The 23,879-nt window shown below is 37.2% G+C and overlaps 1 protein-coding gene across 1 annotated transcript in view; it reads right to left on the bottom strand.

The window, feature by feature from the left end:
- Window positions 1-6,557: 6,557 nt before the first annotated feature.
- The window catches only part of zgc:85777 (uncharacterized protein LOC405871 homolog), a 64,600-nt gene continuing 47,278 nt past the window's right edge, over window positions 6,558-23,879 (bottom strand). The window contains exons 3-9 of the mRNA XM_028817085.2: window positions 21,795-21,924; window positions 20,759-20,865; window positions 19,299-19,466; window positions 16,230-16,403; window positions 13,164-13,325; window positions 12,821-12,971; window positions 6,558-7,451 (exon numbers count right to left, since the gene is read on the bottom strand). Of these exons, the coding sequence (XP_028672918.1) occupies window positions 7,358-7,451; window positions 12,821-12,971; window positions 13,164-13,325; window positions 16,230-16,403; window positions 19,299-19,466; window positions 20,759-20,865; window positions 21,795-21,924 (986 nt within the window). The 3' untranslated portion in view covers window positions 6,558-7,357. The remainder of the gene's footprint in view (window positions 7,452-12,820; window positions 12,972-13,163; window positions 13,326-16,229; window positions 16,404-19,298; window positions 19,467-20,758; window positions 20,866-21,794; window positions 21,925-23,879) is intronic.

Here is a 23,879-nt window from a genome sequence, read left to right on the forward strand (position 1 = left end):
TACAGTATTAATTATTGGAGGATGATTGTGATTTAATTTCCACCAAACACAACAATATTTATTTTTATCACACATTTTTATACAAAGAATGTAGCCCAAAGTGCTTTACAAGATGACAAAGAACAAGTCAGAATAATAAATTGGATATAGATTAAAAAAAATTAATCAATGACATACAAAAAATATTAGATAAGAATAAATTAGTAACAGATATACAGGCAACAGAGGAAAAAAAGTCCTAATTAGATTGTTTTTTAAGTCTTGGTTTAAAGGTAAGTCTGATAGTATGATTAGTTTCTAGAAAGTTTTTGTTAAGACTTTTGGATGAACCCTGCATGAACGACACTTTTAGGACTCTTGGAGACAGTTAAAAAAAAAAAAAAATGGAACAGAAGAGCTTGTTCCATTGGCTGTCCACTGTAAACGGGCTTTTGTTTTGAGAAGGTGACATTCAGAGATTTTAGGCAAAAACAAAATACTGCACTTATGGTATACATTTTCAGATGTGATTTGTGGATACAGTAATCCCTCACTTATCGCGGGTGATAGGTTCCAAGGCCGACCGCGATAACTGAAATTCCGCGAAGTAGGGACACCATATTTATTTAATTAATTAACGTGTATTTGGACGTTTTTAAACCCTCCCTGTATTGTTTACAACCCACCCTTTACTCTATTAATAACAGGGACAACTGCTAAGCAATATGAAATCGGTAGATAAGTTTACACTTACTGTATAGCGAAGTACACGTAGCTATATATGACGTGATGATGGTGATGAATATGCTGCGCAGTAAAAATGATGACGATGAAGGTGATAATCCCCTGAATGCAGTAGCAAGAGCACGTTAATGCTGAATGAGTGAGACGAGACTTCCTGGTTAATGCAGCACTCCGTCGCTGAGCCAATCAGCAGCACGCAGGAACTTAACTGCGTGCTCTGATTGGGTAGCTTCTCAGCCATCCGCCAATAGCATCTCTTGTATGAAATCAACTGGGCAAACCAACTGAGGAAGCAAATACCAGAAGTAAAAAGACCCATTGTCCGGAGAAACTCGCGAAGCAGCGAAAAATCCGCGTTTTATATTTAGATATGCTTACATATAAAATCCGCGAAAAGTGAACCGCGAAGTAGCGAGGGATTACTGTACAGGAATACAACTTTACTTTTTAAAAAAAAATTTGCATACACTTTTTATATAATGTAAATATTTACATAACACACGTTATTACAGCTTATATTCCTTCCAGGTTTATCAGAAAAGATGACTTTAAGACTTTGCTTCTTGAACTTTTTTTTTTCTTTGTTCCTTCTCCCCTTCTTGTTCTAGTGAGATAGATAGAATTTTAGAGTGATAAGAGGAAATTTCTTTAATTATAACTTTGACGAAGATAAGAAGTTACACAAATGAGAGGAGACCGTTCATTCTTATAAACATATTTGGTTCGCAGCTCGGTTTTTCCAATATTTCATCCACATTCTTTTCTCAAGAGTCATCTCCACATCAAAAATCAGGTGGACATGAAAATATGGAGGAGACTTACCAGCAACTGGTCACATTCGCAGGTCAGTGTTATTCAGTTCCAAGTTATCATTGTCATACCCAACAGTACAATGAAAGGTATTTGTTGCTAAACAACTGGTGCAAAAACATGCAGTGATACAGCAGAATGACACGGCAGACACATATTCTTAAAACGGATCAAGAACAATTATACAATTTTAATATCAGTTTACTAAATGATAAACTGACAACTGGACTGATGCAATCCTGCTTTCCTGTTCCTAAGGTCCTGGTCGCATGAAGCATTACGATCTTGCGTGGTTCCTGGCAGGAGATTTTAAAAGACTTTGCTATATAATTAAAAAATGAGCAAACTTCTCAGTATGTCCCAATGACATACTAATTAATCTTAACATTAATAATAATAATAATTCTTTGCATTTATATAGCGCTTTTCTCATTACTCAAAGCGCTCAGCAATTGCAGGTTAAGGGCCTTGCTGAAGGGCCCAACAGAGCACAGTACCTTTTGGCATTTACGGGATTCGAACCGGCAACCTTCCGATTGCCAGGGCATATCCCTAGCCTCAGAGCCACCACTCCATCCAGTGCAGAACTAGAGAGTCAAATATAAAGTGTAAGATGTTGGAGACTGAACTAGGGGGAGAAACTGTTTGACCATCTATAGTGGGGAGGGTGATATTTTAGAGCTATATTTAGTATGTGGTGTCAATATAGCAATTGGGGGGGGGTTTCAGCTTTTTGGAATTGACATCTAACAAACTAAGCTTCATTCCTGCTATATCTTTGTATATAACTATAGGGTAGAAATAGTTTTTAGAGGTGTTACTGGTGAGGGATGCTCTTGAAAACCAGCCATTACACTCCCCTAGTCATGGATGGATTGAAGCCCCTCGAAGCAACGAAACATTTGAACAAATTGTCATAAATGGTGTTGAAGCTTCGAAGCGTTTGTTACCTTTGTAGTAACATTTACTGGCCATTTTTACTAACATTACACAGAGTCATAATAAAACTCAATAACGTCTAGTAACTGTTCGTGCTTCACTGCTATGGGTTGTCGGTGGCTTCTAGTGTCTGATGTCCCAACAAATATATACAATTAATGCCAAAAGGCAGAATATACCATACGATAAGCAAGAGTTTTACTGAAACAAAATAGACGTCTCACTCATGGAGTCCCATCTCTTATTCCCCTTTTACATTATATCATTAATATTGCTCCAGTTATTAGTATTTTTAGCCCTCATCTTTTCTTGAGATTGCATTTAGTCCACCGTCGTTTGGGGAGCCACAGCCCCAATGTTGCAGGTTAAAATAATAATAAAAAAATGGTATATTGAAAACTGTTTTCTTTGTTCTGACGTACGGAAAATGAAGGCTTATCCCTCTACTTTGCCATAATATAGGCGAGCACATTTGAGAAAGAAGATGAAATCCTTAAAGTAACAGACATTATTGCATCAAGTAATGAGACATTTCAATTTTTAATACTTTATAATAATATGCAGACCTCAAAATGAATTGCTACAAAGAAAAAACGCCATCACAGTCGAATCTGATCACAGATCGAATTAAAGAGTCCCTTAAGTTAAAGTTAAGGTGTTTATAACCTACCTCGACAAAATAATTTTGATAGATACTATGTGTGAAAGGATTCCCACTTGCAGTTGTTATCAAAAAGGTAATGACTCATTTGCAGAAGGCAGTCATGTATTTACAATAATCCATATTCATTGCTACTTGAGGTCTGAATCCCACCATCGAAAAGGATAACAAACCCACTGTGGCAGATTCAGCTGAACTTACTCTGCTGGCCCCAAAACTCAAAGGTGTTAAGCCGGAGCATGAGGCAGAGAGGCACAGCGCGGGTGTAGTCACCAGCACAATCTCACACACAATGGATACTCCAAGGTGAGCGTCGTTTGTATTCCGTGATCCACACTCTGTAGTTGAAATCTATTGTATACTTAAAAGTGTAATGTGAGTAAAAGTGCGTGCTGAACAACTAATTACAACTGCCATTCAAAGAAAAACAGCCCTATGGACCTTAACAGCAGTCACTGTAAATGTCTTTGTGGTAAAAAGAGAATTCCGGAGGTCAGCATTAAAGATCCAGTTGAGTCGAAAAAACAAAACTATAAATTATACATCGTACGAATGCCGACTGGTAGATGCATAATGCTGCAAAGAAGAGCTTTAGTAATATGGGTCACTACACCCCTCTCGCCATAATCTCTTCTCCTAAAAAATCCCCCCTTTGCATCTTATCATCATCACTGTTGGTATCTAGCTGTGGTATCTGTAATGAAACAAAAAAAAAAAACTCATTAGATTAAACTGAGTAGAATAATCACCAAAGAAGATAAGACTCACAGTCTAACACCGTCAATTTAATTTCAGGGACATCAGTCTGTCCACTGTCCAGGGAGCATAAACAATTATGAATCAACATCACCTGCTTTGCTTTGGTGCAAATGAAAGTGACAACAGGTGCACTGGAGAGGCAACAGCAAGACAACCCCCCAAAAAGGGAATGGCTTTGAGGGTGATGGCCACAGATTGTTGCTAACTCCTTATCCTTCCTGACTGATTCTTCTCTAGTTTTGCATTTTGCTAGTGTCCTTGCCAGTAGTAACATGAGGCCGTACCTGCAGCTGATTCAGGTTGCACAGGTAGTCCAGCTCCTCCAGGATGGCATGTCCATAGGTGCCATTACAAGAAGGTTTGCTGCGTCTCCCAGCACAGTCTCAGGAAGATGGAGGAGATACCAGAAGATGGACTGGTATAGTGTAGGCAGACTGCATAATGTATTCTCCATTGCATTTGGTCCCCATATAATGCGTGTCATTTTGGCTAATAGACCGAGGCGTGGCAAACAAGCTGAAGTAGTGGGAGACAAGAGACCTCCTGACCCTGATGTCTAGACTCTTCTAATATTCCCATCTTGTGCTTTTTCTCTTTATTGCCATTTCACTATTATTATTATTATTATTATTGAATAGGAGTGAAGTGGAAACGTGTCTTGTTTTATGTGTATAATAGAAAGAATGTTAAAGCCTTGAATAAAACTTGGTGCTGCTCAGTAACAAGTGACAGTAGATTCCTCCTTTAACTACACAACAGATAAGGAGCAGGGAAATGTTAAATGTGTCAGAGACTGGGATTGTGTAGCTGGAAGATGGTTTAAGAAAACAGAAACGATAGAAGCTCAGTCTTTTTTTAAATTCTATTTACAGTACATAAAGGATTTGTTCTGTTGTGCTGTAGTTCAGGCAGCTTCTTATTTACTGATCCCTCGCTAAGTCTTTTACAAGATGCATTCACAAGGGATAAATGTTGCTGACAAAATCGGATGCTTTCTTAAAAGTTTGGGTCTAGATGGGCTTACCCAGCTGCTCATTCTTGTGATCTTTATGTCCAGCACTAGATGAATCCGCAGTTTCTTTACAACAGTTTTTGTCTCGTTAATGCAGAAGCCTCGTGGCTCCAACAAACTGCAGAAGATGATGTTAATGGCACTGGTTCTGTTTGAAAGTCATTGAATGTTAACGTTTACTGAGGAGTGTAATATGCCTGTCATGATGGCCGTATTGGCTTTCTAAACTCTAACGTGAAGCGTCTCTCAGCCTCTCTGACATAATCAACATGAGGTAGAATATAAGCTGCACTGTTACAGTACAAATTCTGCCTTGCATCAAATATCCTCATCATTTTGTTGGAGATTCTACATTGATAAGAATCCACATCAAGGAACAAGGTGTCCTGTGTGACTCTTTCATAATGTCACTCCGAAGTATTTGTTAAACTTGTAAATATTACACAACTATTTTTTTAATGTCTTTATTTTAGCTTAGGCAGTACTCCATGCATGAGTGCCACTTATGGGATCCGCAAGGTTCAAACTCGTGGGGGCACTGCGCACATGGAGAAGGTCCAGTCCTTCTTACCTTTGAGCTAAGGAAGATCTGCATACGACTAGTGGACCAAATCGGCTCCCGACTGCTGAGATGACAGTGATGTCACGGTGTTTGCATGCCTCAGGATCATATGACTGGTGCATTAGAAACGAGCCTCGAAGCAGCACTTCAAAAGCTAGACGGGGTGTTGAGCAGCCTATCGCTACACTCGCCTCTCTCCTTAGTGTTCCTGGACACACCCCCAGATGTCACACCCAGAGAAATTGGCCAGGGCTCTATCCATCTCCATTTCATGTCCTCACACTGATAGGCCAGTTGCAAACCCAGGGACTCCAAGTAAATACACAGCAGCTTATCTTGTTGTACTAAAGGAGCATTCCTTTAGGACAGCAGTAGAGAAGGGCACTTGGCAATCCAAAGGCTCAGAGTTTGAGATTCGCCATTCTCATCTCGGGGAAAATAAACAGCTGAAAGGCGGACATCATCCTGGAACAAATTCCAGACCGGGGACAGGAATTTGGATTGATATAGAATCAAGCCTCAGCTGTATGGTGCTAGAGCTGAACTCCGAGAAGAAACGGATGATCAACTGTGTTAAAGCAAACACTAAAATCCAAAATTCAGGTATTGGCAGAACGCCGTATGTCATTTCAAGCTTTGAGAAGGTCAGTATCTTCTTTGGAGTGTAGTAGACAGCCTTCTTCAAGTTAGGATTGCAGCTGTTTTACCACAACTGTTTTCAAGATCTGGAGAGAAAATGAACTTGTGAAAAAGGCCTGTACATCATTAAGAATTTATACAGTAGACACGATTTAGGTTTTCCAATGTGAGGCCTAGTAAGTACTAGTGGAAAGAATCCCAATATAAAAGCTTTAAGTACAATGAATAGAATGACTACACTCCTTTCCATCTGGACTTTTTTGTGTTTTCTACAAAGAGATGTTAATTGACTCCAAAGATATTTCTAATTTTGCTATTTATTTTATCATTATAAATTTTTGCATAGTTTCCAAAGGTAAAGAATATAGACATGAAAGAGTAAAGAAATGATCTGAACCACAGCTGAAATTTATGCTTAATACTATGATAAAAAAAGGCTTTCTCCAGAACAATTTAGTATTTACATACATGTCAATATTTATTAGTTAGTTACTCAGAGATACAAAATGGGGACAGCAAAATTCCATACAGTATGTATCCAAGCTAAGTCTTTTCAGGAAACATTATAATTCACTGCAGTACCACACCCACCACAGATCAAGCGTAAAATTTTAAATAAAATTTTGTGACATGTATCGCTTTCATTAATAAAATAAGAGGGAAACAAATTACAGTAACTGAATATAAAGATAAAAAGTCATTGCAGATGTTTTCGTTGTCCATTTTGATCATAAAGAGCACTTACGGTATATCTTAATTCACAACTGTTATTCATATTGTTTGGTTTTTCAGTAGTGTGTATTAATGCTTATAGCATTATATTGTACAAATCTGGTACAGTAGGTTTTACTGTATAAGCTTGTTATGGTACGATTGTTCTAATATTGCTTTTGGAACACACACAGGTAAAGTGACATCCTGAGGGTCATAATGAGTCACCCTTCTGGCTTGTACTCCAAAGCCAGTTCTACAGAATAAAATCTCACTGGGACGGCCTCACCAACTGGTTGTCCTAATGCAACTGAAACGGCCCATCCCTGTCTTCATCTTTCACATTTATAGCACAGGTATGTTTTCAATCGAGAAAAACTACATTTTAGCGCTATACTGCATTACATAAAATGCCATCCTATACATTACATACCTGTACATTCCTATGACAAAACTGTTAATATTTTTCAGTATGTTTAAAATACGTATTAAAACACCTATGTGCCCAAACATGTCTTCACAAAAGGACGATGCAGGTTTTTTACTTTTGGGCTGGAAGAGTTCCCATGTACTTGCAAATAATGGATAACATAACTTCATCTGCACCGGCACCTATGGATATCAGCCTTGAATCCCTAGATAAAAAAGAAAGAAGAAATGTTCAGGTTATCAATGGCTTCTACCTTTGCACTAGAGTTAAGAGTTCTCTTATCATCTGAGTTATTACCAGAGTACGGTAATGTTTTATGGCTTTGGATACAGAAGCAAGCAGGAATGATGTCATACCCTTCATGTCAACCAGAAAGTAGCATGGAAACCACGACAGCACTAGACTTTAACTAGCCGCAGATTGGACTGCTTACCATTACTTGGTGAAGAAAAGATGGGCGGCAGAATTGGGAAATGAGGTGGAGCAAGAATGCTAGAAAGTGTCTGAGTGACCAGAGAGAGTCACCCTGGGATACAGCGGGCAGCTGTGTATTTTTTGCATATTCAATACTTCTTCCTACAAATGTTTACTAGTGAGATTAAGATACAAATCAGGTAAGTGCATGCAATTACAGTTTGTGATTCTAATCTAGCACAGAAGAAGTGATTCAAAGCAAGATACAACATAAACATTCCTGTCAGAGTACATTAAATTAACCCTGCATTTTCAGAGTAAAAACAGTAATATAATTAATAGTTAAAAAAGGTTTTAAACCGATGAATGAACGTATATTTGCATTTAGGAAATGATTTAGCTGCCAGTATCAATGAAACTGATTTAACATACAATAATTTTATGGATAATTGTTGTATTGCACCCAACTTACAATGATGCTACATTAAAACAGTATGATCAGCATACTGAAGAATACAATTAATCTTTTTATTCATCTTTTCCCACCTCTATGTGGGGTCAATGTTTTCTAGGTTTCAGGCTGAATTATACTAAAGAATAGTTATTTTACATTAAACTACAAAAAAAAAAAAAACAACTCAATGAGCTGTTTTCTATCTTAAACTTTTGCTTTTCCATGACACCACATGACCCCAGGCAATGTGAAATTTTGGGAAAAAGTGGGAAACGCAACATACTTGCTGTATAGCCATATTTTATATGTCATGTAACGACTGTTAAGTTTGTTTAGAATGAATTCAATTGTAACTGTACTTTAAAAATAAAAATTTCATGTTTAAAAAAAAAAAAATACAATATGTGGACAAATCAGCTGAAAGTACTTTTACAGTTATGGTAATATTTTTAACAATTTAAAAAAGAATGCTAATATTAATTAAATTCTATTATGAAATGTACTTCATTGCATCTTAATTTCTTCATTTTCATAGAGAACAAAACACTATTAATAATGTTTAGTTTTATATTGAAAATAACATTATGCTACATAAGCAGTAATATTTTTTTAATCTATTATCTTCTTTCTGACTTGGGCAACATGTCACAGTCAGTGCCCAGCAAGACACATCACTGGATGAGAAAGCAGTCCATCTTGCACACATGCACAAACTAATACACACTCTGTTGAGAGTGACTTCAAATGTGGAGAGCACATGCCAACTTTGTGTAGACCGTCACTTAAGCAGGAATCAAACCGGGAGCCTCCAGTATTGAAGTGTGTATCATCTCTCTCTCTGTTGATTTAATGGCTATTTTCTAGGGTCACTCAGGTTGGCCATTCACCCCTGTATTAGAACAATTTTACAGCCAGATGCCCTTCCTGACACCAGCTTCCTTTTAGTTTCTATTTACAATATGCAAGAGGGACAGTAGTGCCCTTATTCTAAGTTCAGGTCACAAGACTTTCTCTTCTTCTTTCAGCTGCTCCCATTAGGGGTTGCCACAGCGGATCATCTTCTTCCATATCTTTCTGTCCTCTGCATCTTGTTCTGTTACACCCATCACCTGCATGTCTTCTCTCACCACATCCATAAACCTTCTCTTAGGCCTTCCTCTTTTTCTCTTGCCTGGCATCTCTATCTTTAACATCCTTCTCCCAATATACTCAGCATCTCTCCTCTGCACATGTCCAGACCAACGCAATCTCACCTCTCTGACTTTGTCTCCCAACTGTCCAACTTGAGCTGACCCTCTAATGTACTCATTTCTAATCCTGTCCATCCTCGTCACACCCAGTGCAAATCTTAGCACCTTTAACTCTGCCACCTCCAGCTCTGTCTCCTGCTTTCTGGTCTGTGCCACCGTCTCCAACCCATATAACATAGCTGGTCTCACTACCGTCTTGTAGATCTTCCCTTTCACTCTTGCTGATACCCGTCTGTCACAAATTACTCCTGTCACTCTTCTCCACCCATTCCACCCTGCCTGCACTGTCTTTTTCACTTCTCTTCCATAATCCCCATTACTCTTTACTGTTGATCCCAAGTATTTAAACTCCTCCACCTTCGCCAACTCTACTCCCTGCATCCTCACCATTCCACTGACCTCCCTCTCATTTAAACACATGTATTCTGTCATGTTCCTACTGACTTTCATTCCTCTCCTCTCTAGAGCATATCTCCACCTCTCCAGGGTCTCCTCAACCTGATCCCTACTTTCACTACAGATCACAATGTCATCAGCAAACATCATAGTCCACGGGGACTCCTGTCTAATCTCGTCTGTCAACCTGTCCATCACCATTGCAAATAAGAAAGGGCTCAGAGCCGATCCCTGATGTAATCCCACCTCCACCTTGAATGCATCCATCACACCTACTGCAGACCTCACCACTGTCACACTTCCCTCGTACATATCCTGTACAACTCTTACATACTTCTCTGCCACTCAGGTCACAAGACTTTCTCTAGATGCTAATTTTTTTTTTTTTTAATTTTAACCCAAAAGATTTTACTATAGGTACATAATTATATTCCCATTTTTTTCTTAAAATACATTGAAACAGAAAATTGCTTAAATTCAAATGATCACCAACCGCATTACTGCAATACATCCTTTTGCAAGATTGACTTTTTTGTCTAAATAATGCATGACTTTAATTTAAAAACTATGCATCATATTACATCAATTAAAACAATGTAATCTTACTATTATGTTCTTTTCAGAAATCCACAGGAAACAGAGCAATAAAGATAATAAGTATTACACAAAGAATATGGTGCGGTTAAAACAAAAGACTGCCAGATACATGAGTATAACTACAGCACAAAAATTCTGTATTTGCCATAAAATTAGAGCAAAAATAACAGTTCTACAATATGTGAGGGGTCTCATAACATGAACGTTGTTTGCTGGCAACACTGAAATTATGGGCGCCCATCTGCTTTGATGCTGTGGCAAATTCTGTAAAGTGTTGTTAGTGTGTCGTCTTATTGCCACGTTTTCCCTCTTAGGACCTGAAACTGGAAGTGGCTGCAAGCAAGCAGTTTCCCCAAAATATCAGATTATTAATTTACTCATTACTGAACATTATGAACTTTCATCCTTTCTCAGCTTTATTCTCCCTGACATGTTAACATTACTGTAGTACCAGCAGAGACAGAAAAAATTTAAACTTGTGAAATAACAGGCAGTTCTGCTCATTTATCTATGAGATAACATAATTTAAATGAGGTTAAGAAGTCTAAGCAAAATAAAGTTCACAACTAAGAGAACAAAACAAAAAACTTGTATGATTAACATAGATGGGACATAAAATTCATAATTGGATTCATAGGTTAATATTTTCATTATATGTAACAGCAGAATAAAATTTATTAGTAAAATAAAAAAATTATTGAAATAATTCAAAATGCAGAAACTAATATCGCCGTTTTGAAAAGATATGAGAAAAGCCTTGCATTACACAGTAAATGACAAAGTGCAATATGTAGAATAGTGCTTGGCAAACGTCAGTGTTAATGAAAAGCAACCAAAATATTAACTTGCCTTAGTTGTTCAAGATCTACTGTATACAGTTTGAAATTTAAAAAAGGTGGAGAAATGCAAAAAAGCCATCAATCATCACTGTAACTACCCACTCTGAATGTGGAGTATCATATTACGGTTTTTTAACTGTAATTTACACTGATGATGCTGTTCAGAAATAGATTCTGTGTCCCCTGAAGTATTCCACAGGTTTCGAATGCCGGTCCTGGAGGGCTGCAGTGGCTGCAGCTTGTCATTCTAACCGTCTTCTTCATTAGTGACCAGTTTTTGCTGCTAATTAACTTTTGATTAACTTGACCCAGGCCCCTTTGTTGTTTTGTTTTTCCTTAATTGGCAGGTAAACAATAATGAGACACAAAACAAGGCACCACATGACCAGCTCATCTGTGCCCATCACACAATATCTGAAAATAAAGAAAGGTGATGGTCTTGGTAAGGTTCATCTCTCAGGTCATCAACACTTTGATGGTGTTCTTGTTTTGTAAATGTCTGCTGTGGCAGAATGAGAGCGGCAACAAACCATGGAATTAAATTACAGCTTTAATTAACAGCAAGAGTTGGCTTCTCATTAAGAGATAGGATGGAGTGAAATTGGTTGGAGTCTGAAGCCCCAACTTCGCTGGTCATCTGTTTGTCTGTCATTTAATGAAGAAAAGAATCAATTCACAGGACTGAATCCTTAAAAACAAGGCTATTAAAATGAAGGGAAAAGAAGTTAATTAGCAACAAAAACTGGTCACTGCTTAGGAAAAGGGTTAGAATGAAAACCTGCAGCCACTGCGGCCCTCCAGGCCCGGAGTTTGACACCCCTGTGTTAAACTAAGCAAACCTGCTTGATCTTCCCTAGAGCAGATTTACACACTTGACATCCTCTTAAAAAATAAGTCTTAAATCAGCTACTAATTACTCAGCACTTTTTTTGAAGTCTGTTGGTTTAGAAGGGATGTACAGAATTATGTATGACGTGCTACTGAACGTTTATAGGCTTTTACATTATAAATAAATAATAAAATAAATAAATAGCTTTCTTAAATACATATAGAATCTGCCTTGCACTCCATCTTCCCTGTGACCCTGCTCAGGACAAAGCAGATTTAGAAAGTGGATAGATGGATAATTACAAAGTCACAATTACTAATACTTCAGTCAAATTTAAATTTGCTTCCTTTAGTCTATAGGTCTGTTTCTCTCTAATAAAACTTTTTAAGTCTGTTAAACATCATCAAAACTACACATCAACAACCATAGCTGAAACATCTGTGATTCAATAAACATTGCATTTCTAATACTTAGTCAGATATGTTTTTCTTCTAATGCAGCAAACCACTGACCTATTTGCTTAACCCATTTTTTCCATTATAATTTCCCAAGGAGCTCCAGCCAGGAATCAACCTTCTATGAAACACCTTTGTATTTATTGTTGGCACGATCCTATCAAACCCACACTGACTAATATCAGTTTCTGGACCCTTGTAACTCTTTTAATTGAAATCTGGTTCATGAAATGAACCAGCACACCTACAACAATGCATATTATACATGTACTGATAGTTTTTATGTACGCTTATGCCTTACTTCCGTTAACATTTTCAAGACATGTTATTGACAACTCACCTATAAAATCTGCTTACAAAGACTTCACTGGTAAAGCCCATGCCTCCCCAGTACTGTAAACAGCTATCACTCAACTCTCGTGCAAGTCGACCTGCTTTCAGTTTTGCCATAGATGCAAGCTTCGTTACATCATTTCCTTTCACATACAAAGCTGTAAGAAATATTAAATGCAATTAAGAAGAAATTAAATATTGAGCAGAAATAATCAAAGCAATTCCTGGCCATAGTGAAAAATCCTCTTTTCCCCCCTCAAAAGACAGGATTTCTAATTCACACTGATGCTATAAGTTACAGTTGACCAATCGAAAAGGATCTACTTAAAAATGCAAAAATGAGTACATACCAACTGCACGGTACAGAAGGGAGCGAAGGAGTTCTACTTCAGTTTCCAGCTCTGCCAAACGGAAATGCACTACTTGGTTGTTAAGTACTGGATGGTTAAAAATCTTCCTTTGCCTTGTGTACTCGATGGTTTCTTGAATCGCATTTTGCATAGGTGTCAATGCTATAAAATAGGACAAATGTGAATTAAATAAAACAATTTTTCCAACGTTTTGACTTAAGTCAGCTACAGAAATGCTGTAAAAAAAAAAAAGTTAAACGGTTTGCTGTATTTTACCTCACTTTACTATTTTAACTCTGAGTATCACCACAGCCATTCTATTGAAACTTTTTATTAACATTTGCTGCAAACTGCTTTGCCCTCAAAAGCTACTGTCTGATAAAAGTAATCAGGCTCTCTCGATTTACAAATCCAGGGAGAGACAGTAACAAAATCGCAACTCTATGAAAGAAATTGTAAAATTGTGTGTTTAATTACCCTAAAATGTAACACAATTAACAATGCAAACAATTGCACGATTTTCTACAAAAGACGTACAACACAGTATATCTGTCAAATAAGACACACTGGAGACGCTTTTTCGGGGAAGTCTTCAAGGTGCCGACTAGCTTTTCATTTGGTATGCTGTAATACAAATGATGCCCTACAGCTCCCATGTCTGGGTCATAGGGACATCTCCAAAATAATAAAAACTGATCGCTTACAGCCCCTCTGCTCTTGCCCACCCTTTAACCATTCGCTCCATTTTCCAGTCACTGTTGCCGTCTTCTTACCTAGCTCCACAGCTCCCCCTTGCCAACCACACCCTCCCCTTTTATTTTCCCAGAAGCACCGTTAATTATCCCTAACCCCTGTCACTTGGCTGTCTCTCTAGGGAGGTGCCCCGAGCCCACACAAAGTGCTTTTCCCCTAAGATTCCACCCCAACCCTGCTTCCACTTGCAACAGCCCATGCTGTAGTGATACATGTCACAACATTTTATTTCAAATGTTACGCTAGATCTGTGGTTGATGTGGTAGTGCACGGAATTATAATGCTGCCTCAAAAGACTTCCAGCTTGGATGCATACTGTATGGAATTTTGATGTTTCCATATCTTATAGCAGGGGTCCTCACTCATGGTGCTGGAGGGCCGCACTGGTTACAGATTTTCATTTCAACTAGTTTCTTAATTAGAAGATAGTCTTTGCTGATAATGAAACTTGATATTTGACTGTAATATTTTGTAGTGCTTTCATTCATCCAAAAACACATTTAAATTGCATTGTAGAGCAGGAATACTCGCTTATGGTCCTGGAGGGTGGCACTGACTGCAGGTTTTCACCTCAACCAATTTCTTAATTAGAACCAATTTATTGGCTGCTAATGTTGTACGTCTTTTTTTGACTTAATTTTAGTTAATTCATTTGTTGTGATTCAGAACAATTACTTGCTTGTTTTAGTTTTAAACTGTTGCACTTATGTTTTGAATGTTTCCTGTTTTCTTAACCAGTCACCAGTTAATAATGAAATGCAAATAACACAGAAACCACCATCTCTCCAGCTAATGTGGTTCCATTTACAGTGGTGCATATGCATCATGAAGTATCTGTTATTAAATATGTAGAAATAAATGAGAAAGAAAGTACTGTGAAGTGCAAATCTGTTCCTGTCCTCAAAACATATGGATGATGATCTCAGAAAAGGAAGCTCTACAATGTGATAAAAGATTTGTCTTGAATGAACGAAAGCATCTACAAAAATACAGAGTTTCATTATCAGCAAGGCCTGCATCTTTATCAGGAAACTGGTGAGAACAAAGCCCTGCTGCCACTGCGGCCCACCAGGACTGTAAGTGAAGACCCCGTCTTTTAGGCTTTCACCAGAAATGTCCCCTCAGTCCAAAACGATTTGTCAAACTGATGACTATAAATGTATACCTATACAATTGTGTGTGAGGGTATGCTACAATGTGCTGGCATCCTTTCAAAGACCTGGCCTGATTTGCTGCTACCAAGAAAGACTATGACTTTCTGTCATAGGGTCCTATGGTCTAGCTTGTTTATAAAATGGATGGATGAACTTTTAAAGTGTAACATCATTAGCACTTGTATATTCACCTTGCTCTAAATTGCTATAAAAGCAGAAAATGTAACTCTAAATTGCACTGAATTTTGTATTTAGAACGTCCCTCAATGCTTGAGGCAGCTACATGTACAGTTACATTGCTCAAAAAAGTCACCCTACCTTTAATCCCTAACATGAGGCAATTGAATGGCTTTACTGACACCGCAAGCCTCAAAATGGGGAAAATGAGGAAATAGTAAATTCTTCTTCTTCCTCTTCATCTTTTCCCACTTCTGTTTGAGGTCGATCTTCTTGATCAACTTTCTCCAAACAGTTCTATCCTGCAACTCCTCAACAGCCAAGCCTTTTTCCTAGTAAATACTATAGAAATAATTATAAATGTGCCTAAATGTGTAAAAACAAGTGTCATAAATGTGATGCAAAAAGAAAAGGTATACTTAACAAATAAAAAAAAAATATGTTACAAGATAAAGGGTTAACTCACTGGCACTGGTTGAAGACTAGTTTTAAAAGTCCAAAGGAACAACATGCATTCCTGTCAAGCCGCCATTCCAAACTTTGGCTTCTGCTTGTCAAATAAATAAATGGACTGAACGTGGTGGGTTAATGGAGTAGGGCACATAGCCAAAAATAGGCAAAACAGCCCAATACGACAGCCAAGTCTAATTAATACAACAAATAAAATACTTTTATTTCATCTTGGATGCTGGAGAGTAGGGGCATCTTGCCATACAGATTTCCTGTTTAAGAAGATCACTGAGTAAAACAATAAGCAACAGATGTTTGGGTAAGAACAGTTAAACAAAACCATTACTGGACAGTGAACCTGAAGGAAATGTATTATCAACAAGAAAAAAATAACATTTTTCTGATATTGTCAAGAAAAAAAATGAAGTGCACAGATACAAAAAAGTTCACTGCACTTAAGTGAAGATAATCTCAAAGATTCGGTCTGGGACTTTTCACTTTGACAGGAAATGGAAGACTTCACATTACTTACCATTGGCAACTCCCCACATGCGCTCTTCCTGAAACTGTAACATTTGGTAAGTAAAACCCATTCCTTCTTCCCCAATGAGATTTTTGCAAGGCACACGGACATCATCAAAATAGATTTCAGCTGTATCTGATGACTTCATTCCTATCTTATCAATTTTTCTTGCAACATGTATTCCTTTAATAGAAAAATAATTGTAGAATAACCAAAAGAGCATTTTAATAACTTGGTGAAATCTGGTAAATAGGAAAACACAATATCAAAATAAAAAAACTAATAGTAGACACACATTATATATTTAAAACCATTAAGGTTTCATTTCATAGTATTATGTGGTGTCCCCAACTTTATTAATTTTATGGAACTATGTCGCAACTATGCACGGTGGCGCAGTGGGTAGCACTGCTGCCTTGCAGTTAGGAGACCCGGGTTCACTTCCTGGGTCCTCCCTGCGTGAAGTTTGCATGTTCTCCCCGTGTCTGCGTGGGTTTCCTCCCATAGTCCAAAGACATGCAGGTTAGGTGCATTGGCAATTCTAAATTGTCCCTAGTGTGTGCTTGGTGTCTCTGTGTGTGTGTGGGCGCACGCCCTGCAGTGGGCTGGCGCCCTGCCCGGGGTTTGTTTCCTGCCTTGTGCCCTGTGTTGGCTGGGATTGGCTCCAGCAGACCCCCGTAACCCTGTAGTTAGGATATGGCGGGTTGGATAATGGATGGATGGATGTCGCAACTATCAGTTGTCTAGGGAGCTTGGCTGGGTAAGAAGACGTTAATGTACAATGTGTAAAATATTTTCAAGATATGAGATTCCAGATTTATCAAAGTTAGAATACATTTAATAAATCAAGAGAAATCATGAACTGGCATTACAAAATGCAAAGACATACATATTTTGTATATTACATTGTAATGTTTTAATAATGTTTATAAAAAACAAGGCACACACATGATTAAATTATAATTTGTGAATATCAGCGAAACTTAGACAGAGATGTATAATATCTAGTGTCAACATACAAATATTCTGGAGCCTTTTGGTCCATTGCTGGGAGGAAAGGGTGTGAAGTCTATACTAGCAGCACTAAATGAAAGCCACACGTTCACACACATGTACTATGTGGGTTTATGATCGCCATCCTCTGTAAAATGCACGTCTTTGGGATATGTGAGTAAACCCACACAGATACTACTGTATCTAAATTCCTCCTGGAATATGGAGTTGTACACAAATGTCCAGACCAGTGAAATAGCAGCTTGGTAAAAAAATGCAACCATATTACCCTTAAATAAAACCTTTTTATGTTAGCTGTCATACTTAAAAATATAAAAATTTGAACTGTGATACATTTAGCCCTAAATGATCTAATCCTTTATAGTTGTGCTAGTTATATTAAGTGATACTACTGGTTGGCCCAATTCTGTAAGGTCTTTAGGTTTTTCTGCAGTTAGACTTGAAGCTGTTTGGAAGTATGCTAGAAGGTATAGCATGATGTAACAGTGGTAAGTCTTGCAGTAAAAAGTACCTCACAGCTTCACGGTACTGGGTTCAAATCCTGGCACAGGCATTATTTGTGTAGAGTCTGCACCTTCTGCCCATGCTCTATTTTTTTTCCCCCCCATTTTTGGGTCCTTCAGTTTCTACCCTCACATCAAAGATGGCTCTAAACTCAGCTGACATAAGAGAGAGAATGTGCAAGTGCCATGCAGTGGATTGACATGCCCTCTCCGACATACCCCCAACCAACTTAGGTGCGTCTTCTGCTATGTACAACAGGTAACTAAATTATTAAATGGACAGATGATGTATCTGTCAAATAACACTACAAGTCATTATATATTGTAACTATAATCACTGAAATAATCTTGGAAAAAAAAAAAAAGAATAAAAGCCACCAAAAAATAACACAGAAAAATTAGTATAAATAAAGTATAAATTATCGTTTTCAGTTAGATCTGGAATTAACCAGATTAATAATTTTTAAAATATTTTAGATTAGATAAACTATATTAATCCCATGGGGAAATTCAGATGCATACAGCAGCAGAAATAGAAAAAACAAGGATACAGACTCACAGGACAAATAACAGAGCCAATCAATCGATAAGTAAATAAATAAAAATAAACTTATCGAGTAGATCAGGTGGAAGCCCTGAATTGCCTGATAGCAGTGGGCAGAAAGTCCCCCAGAGGCGCTCCTTAGCACATTATGATGGATGGAGCCTGTGGCCAAAAGTGCTCCAAGAGTGTGCCTTCTGGAGAGGTTTTTTCACGGTAGCATCCAATTTTGTCATCATCCTCTTTTCCACAGTAGCTTCAAGTGTGTCCAGGGGTTTGCCCTGGGATGTAACAGTCTTTCTTGATAAGTTTTTTCAGGCATTGTGCTTCTTTTGTGTTCCGGTTCCTTCCCCAAGAGACTGTAGAGTAGAATACCACACTGGCCACTATGAACTGGTAGAACATTTCCAGCAGCTTCCTGCACATATCAAAAGACCCGAGTCTCCTTAGCATGTACAGTCATCTCTGGCTCTTCTTCTACAGCAGCCACTGTGTTGTCAGACCAGTCCAGTATGTTGTTTATGTGAACCCCCAGGTACATGTTGCTCTGCACCTCTTCCCCATCTTATCCCTGAATGATGACTGGTCTCAGAGTCTTCTTGGCACACCGGAGGTCTTGCTGATGTTGAGTTGCAAGTTGTTGTCTCTGCACCACAAGACAGTCTTTCACAACCTTCCTGTGCTCTGACTCGTCTCCATTATTAATACAGCCTATGATGGATGAGCCATCTGAAAATGTCTGTAGATGACAAGTGCTGGCACTGAGCTGGAAGTCTGTTGTGTAGAGGGTAAGAAAGGAAGGGAGATAGAGACAGGACAGTTCCCTGAAGTGCTCCAGTACTACACACCACCATTTCTAATACACTTTTTTACATTGAGATTCACAGTATATGTAAAAGCAAACTAGTACTAAATTGTTTATGACATCTCAAATACACCAGAAAAGAATGAACAGTGTACAAATTATAATTGTTTCATTTTCATTGGTAAACAACAAATGAAAATGCTGTAGCTTCTTACCAGGCAAGTTCATTGGTAGACAGATTAATGATTTATTTCTGTGAGCTGGTCCATCACTTGTGTTAGCCAAAAGACACATCCAGTCTGCTTGAACTCCATTTGTGATCCACATTTTACTCCCATTTATGATGTAATCATCGCCCTTCCTCACTGCTTTGGTTTTGATGCCTAAAAATATTTTAAGAATACTGATTATTTTTATTAATACTAAAGAATAATTTTCTGTTTTTTTCTTAACTGTTGTTTTTACATAGCCTTATATGAAATCTGATTGAAATGACAACATTGTGTAGAAGATACTTTCACTCAAAATTAATATCTGACAGTGAAGCATTTTACTACAACATTTACTAATAGAAAATATCATTTGTATCATCTATTATTTTATAATCACAAAAGAACTCTATATGACTTCATATTGAAATGTATATTAATATATGAGAAACCCAGGTTCAGAAATGTAATGAATTTATTAATATGACAGGCACACATTTCTTATTGAATTTGTAAATCGGACCAGAAAAAGGAAAAAAATACTGTTTTAAGTTTGCTTGCAAAGGATTATGATTATGCATCTGGTTTTGTAGCATTTCGGATACCTGTATTTGCCTAGGGTTATTTGAATCAAAATTACTTTGATTCAGTTAAACTGCATACAAACATGAGAATGTTACTGCACAGTTTATTTAAGAGTAAAATATGTATATTTCTAAAAGTATCTGAAAACTCACACCAAGATTTATTTTGTACCAGATTCAGGTCATGAAACAAAGTGTCACGAGGAAAACCTCCTTTATATACAGACATCAGCAAGTGGTTTGGGTAAAATTGTTAAATCTGGGCCAAAATGGCTTGTACCATAGTAGTTTTATTTGGAAAATGTCAGAACTTATTGTTTTGGGCCTTTTCACAAACTGTGGCCTAAGAGGCAAGATCACCACATTTAGTAAATGTTCTTGGTGGTGTTCTTTTTGTTTTGTTTTTTTTTCTTATTACTGCTCATTTAATAAAGATGGGATTATGCTAGATGTGCAAGGAGATGTAGGTTTTGTTATCATAATTACACAGCCGATTTTGACATTACTATATAAAAAGATAGAAACGTATTCCTCACGTAATAAAATCTTTCTATATATAAAACAACAAAATGCCCAGTGTCCTGCTGTCTGTGCCCGTGTGTAATGTCATTTGATGTCCACAAAAGGGCTGCAATGTCTGATGAACAAAGGCAACACGAACCACAAAGAAAAAGGGGCATAAGGGCTAGCATATCCTGTGAACAGAGACTCCAAATGCAGGATATGATTGAAAAAGTCAGACGTAATTTTGTATCATTGTGCCCATTTTAACAAACGGGCATTTTGTTATTCTAATATTACATATTCTTCACTAAAAATCTAATGCAAATGCTGGCTGGCTATGAACTTATTATATTGTGTGAGATTTATGTGGAAACATACTTGCAACATCTGAGCCAGCTCCAGCTTCACTCACACCAAGACATGCGACTTTGTCTCCTTGTATAGTTGGTGCAAGAAATTCCTTTTTCAGCTCTGATGACCCAAACCTTAAGAAAAAATAAAATATGGCTTTACAAAAAGTGCAACCAATTGATATTAAATCTGTGTTCCCTCTTTAAGCTCTAATTTATTAATGCATCATGCTAAGAAATCTTTTGGCTCTTTCATTTTTCACACATCACATAATTTACAAAGAGGCCCAACCTGAAAACCTAATTTAGTTAGTTTCTTATTTTATTCAGATGTGCTTTTATGGGCTTTAAGGGTGGCTTTATTGATCTAATACTTTAGAAAACTAATCAAGTGATTTAAATTAGTTTAACATGAACACTGACACAAAACCTAAAACTATACAAACTTTATTGTGTGAAGAATCTCAAGTATCTTTTTCAGAATCTAAGTGATGTCTTAAATTCACTTCAAGTATATTTTGGAAACATTCTTCTCTGTGCAAAGATGAAAGTTATATTTGTTTTAAAGTTTTTTTTTTTTTTTGTTGTTTTAGAATGTCTGTTCCTGAAGAAGGTGTGTTGATGCCTAAGCACATTAGCCCAAAGAACATTAGATTTTCCCTGATTCAGCTTTTTTGAAGACATCACAGTTTAAGTTGAATTTGCACACATGTATTATATTTTAAATACTCTACACAAATGTATAATCCAACAAATATTGTAATTTATAGTTCAGGAAGCCCATATTCACATTATAAATATTAAAAATGGAAAGCGGTCGCACCTCAAATTTTAATGTGGTTAATACAGCTGGAGGTTGGTAAATTGTGCATATTCTAATATAATTATTCATGATATACTTGCAGCAGCTTATTGAATATTAATATAATAATTTTAATATGAAACAAGTTAGAGGACTTCTGAAATTTCAAAGATCCTATGATCCTTTAGGAATAAAATGTCTGAATATAGTACTGAATATGTAAAATTAACTTTTAAGAGTTGAAATTAAGCTAATAATATACCTTGCCAGAGCTGGTGTGGTCATGTCAGACTGAACTCCAATAGCCATAGGAATTCCACCACAGCGAATGTTGCCAAGTTCCTCAGCCACTGCTATATTGTAGCTGTAGTCCAATCCTAGACCTCCATACTCTGTTATAAAAAGATAATGAATTAAAATACAATATTAAATTTTATATGTAAAGGTCATTAATGTGCAGTTTATTTAAATGTCATGTATTACAATTGCTGCTTAAATTAACATTAAAGTGACTCAAAATCAGAATATCACAGTAATAGTCCTTGGGCTTAAAGCACTATATGATATCCAAAAGAATCGGGTTTAATTAATTCTTTGTGGCATTTGTCAAATTACTTGAAATTTTTATGATGTTTAACTGTTTCAGCGATTACATTCTGCCATAGTCGGAGAAGAAATATCTTGCTTAGGTAACTAATGCTAACTAAAAAAGAAACAAACTATTGGCTATTCAATGTGATTTTTTTCTGACAGACTATTGTAACCAACTGATTTCATTACATCATTTGCTCTCTAAAATGTGAATATTCTTTACACTTCTTGTCTATATCTGATGTTTCATACTTTTCTGTATATTTAAATTTCAAAGATGATAATTGCCACACATATACAAACTCTGCACTGTAGTTACTATATGGGTAGCTACTGTATCTGGGCCCTGATACAGCTATGCAGCCCCAAACCATAACATTTTCACTTCCATGCTTTCCAGGTGGTATCAAGTTTTTCTGGTCAAATACTAGGATTTTTGCTAAACTTTTTTTCTAGTACCGTGGATAAATAACTCTTATCTTTGCCTTGTCTCTCCATAGCACATTTTTCTAGATGTCCTGGTCTTTGCCTAGGTGTTAATGGACAAAATTAAATCTTGTCCAGATGTTCTTTATGGAGAGCAATAGTTTCCTTCTGGCACGCCTCTAATTTGTGCAATCTCCTTCAAATGGTATAGTCGTGCATTATGACATGAACAATGACAAAAGCTATCTGTAAGTGCCAAAGAAGATGAAACTTCTTTTAGCATCTTCTGTTCTGCTCTTGGACTGAACTTGCTGGCCTGGACAAACTGGTATTGTCTGAAATCTTTTCTGCTTGTAGATGGTCATTCTCAATTGTTTGGATATCTTTTTTAATCACTTCCCAGACATCTATAACCTTCTTTCTGAAGACTTCAAAGAGTTCTTTCGACCTAGGCATGGTGATAACACATACTTCAACAACAACGAGCAAACAAAACTAAATGTTTCATGTTTAAATAAGACCGTTTCCTCCAAGATCCCCTCTAACAATGTTCTCATCATTTGCACCTGATTCTAATGTTAGATGTCTGAGGTACTGACGAATGTGAGGTTATACTTACTTTTTCCATATGCTAAAGTTGCGTTTGTTTTTTTAAATTATGCAACAGACTACAAAATGTAAATGTGGCATAATGATTGCTATATTATATCAACTTTATCTATATCTATAAAGGAGAGTTGGGATCCGTGTGGCTGTGTTTGTGGAGGGATGGAGAGTTAAGGCGGGTGTTGGGGTCACGTGATCATCTCCCCTCCCATTCACCTGATTTCATTCACTTCATTTCACTCCGAGCTGAGCTCCACAGCTGATGCGGTTAGTCCTTTCTCCTTTACTGATTTACTGTTTAGTAGACGCGGTACTTACTGAATAGTATTTTTTCCTTTAGTGTTTCTTAGTGTTTAGTAGACGCGGTGTGCCGGCGGTGTTGCGGTTTAGTGTTACTTTCTACTTTGTTTTTGTACTTTAGTGTTTAATAATAAATAATAATAATTCATTACATTTATATAGCGCTTTTCTCAGTACTCGAAGCGCTAAAATAGTGAGTGATACTTAGCTGATAGCAGTGTAGAAGCAGCACAGCACAATGGAGCCAGTAGGACAGGCGGGTATGGTAGCGTAGGTGAGCGGCGATAGCAAGCAGTAGGAGGAGGAAGCAGGATTTGGATGTTCCAATACACAGCTATAAACAGTAATGCTTGGTAATTTCAGGCGTGATCGCCCCGGAGCCATAAGCCATAAGCCAGGTTAGTATGAACATCAGATCAGTTCC

The sequence above is a fragment of the Erpetoichthys calabaricus genome, chromosome 13 (genome assembly GCF_900747795.2).
Source record: "Erpetoichthys calabaricus chromosome 13, fErpCal1.3, whole genome shotgun sequence".
NCBI classification, from domain to species: Eukaryota; Metazoa; Chordata; class Cladistia; order Polypteriformes; family Polypteridae; genus Erpetoichthys; species Erpetoichthys calabaricus.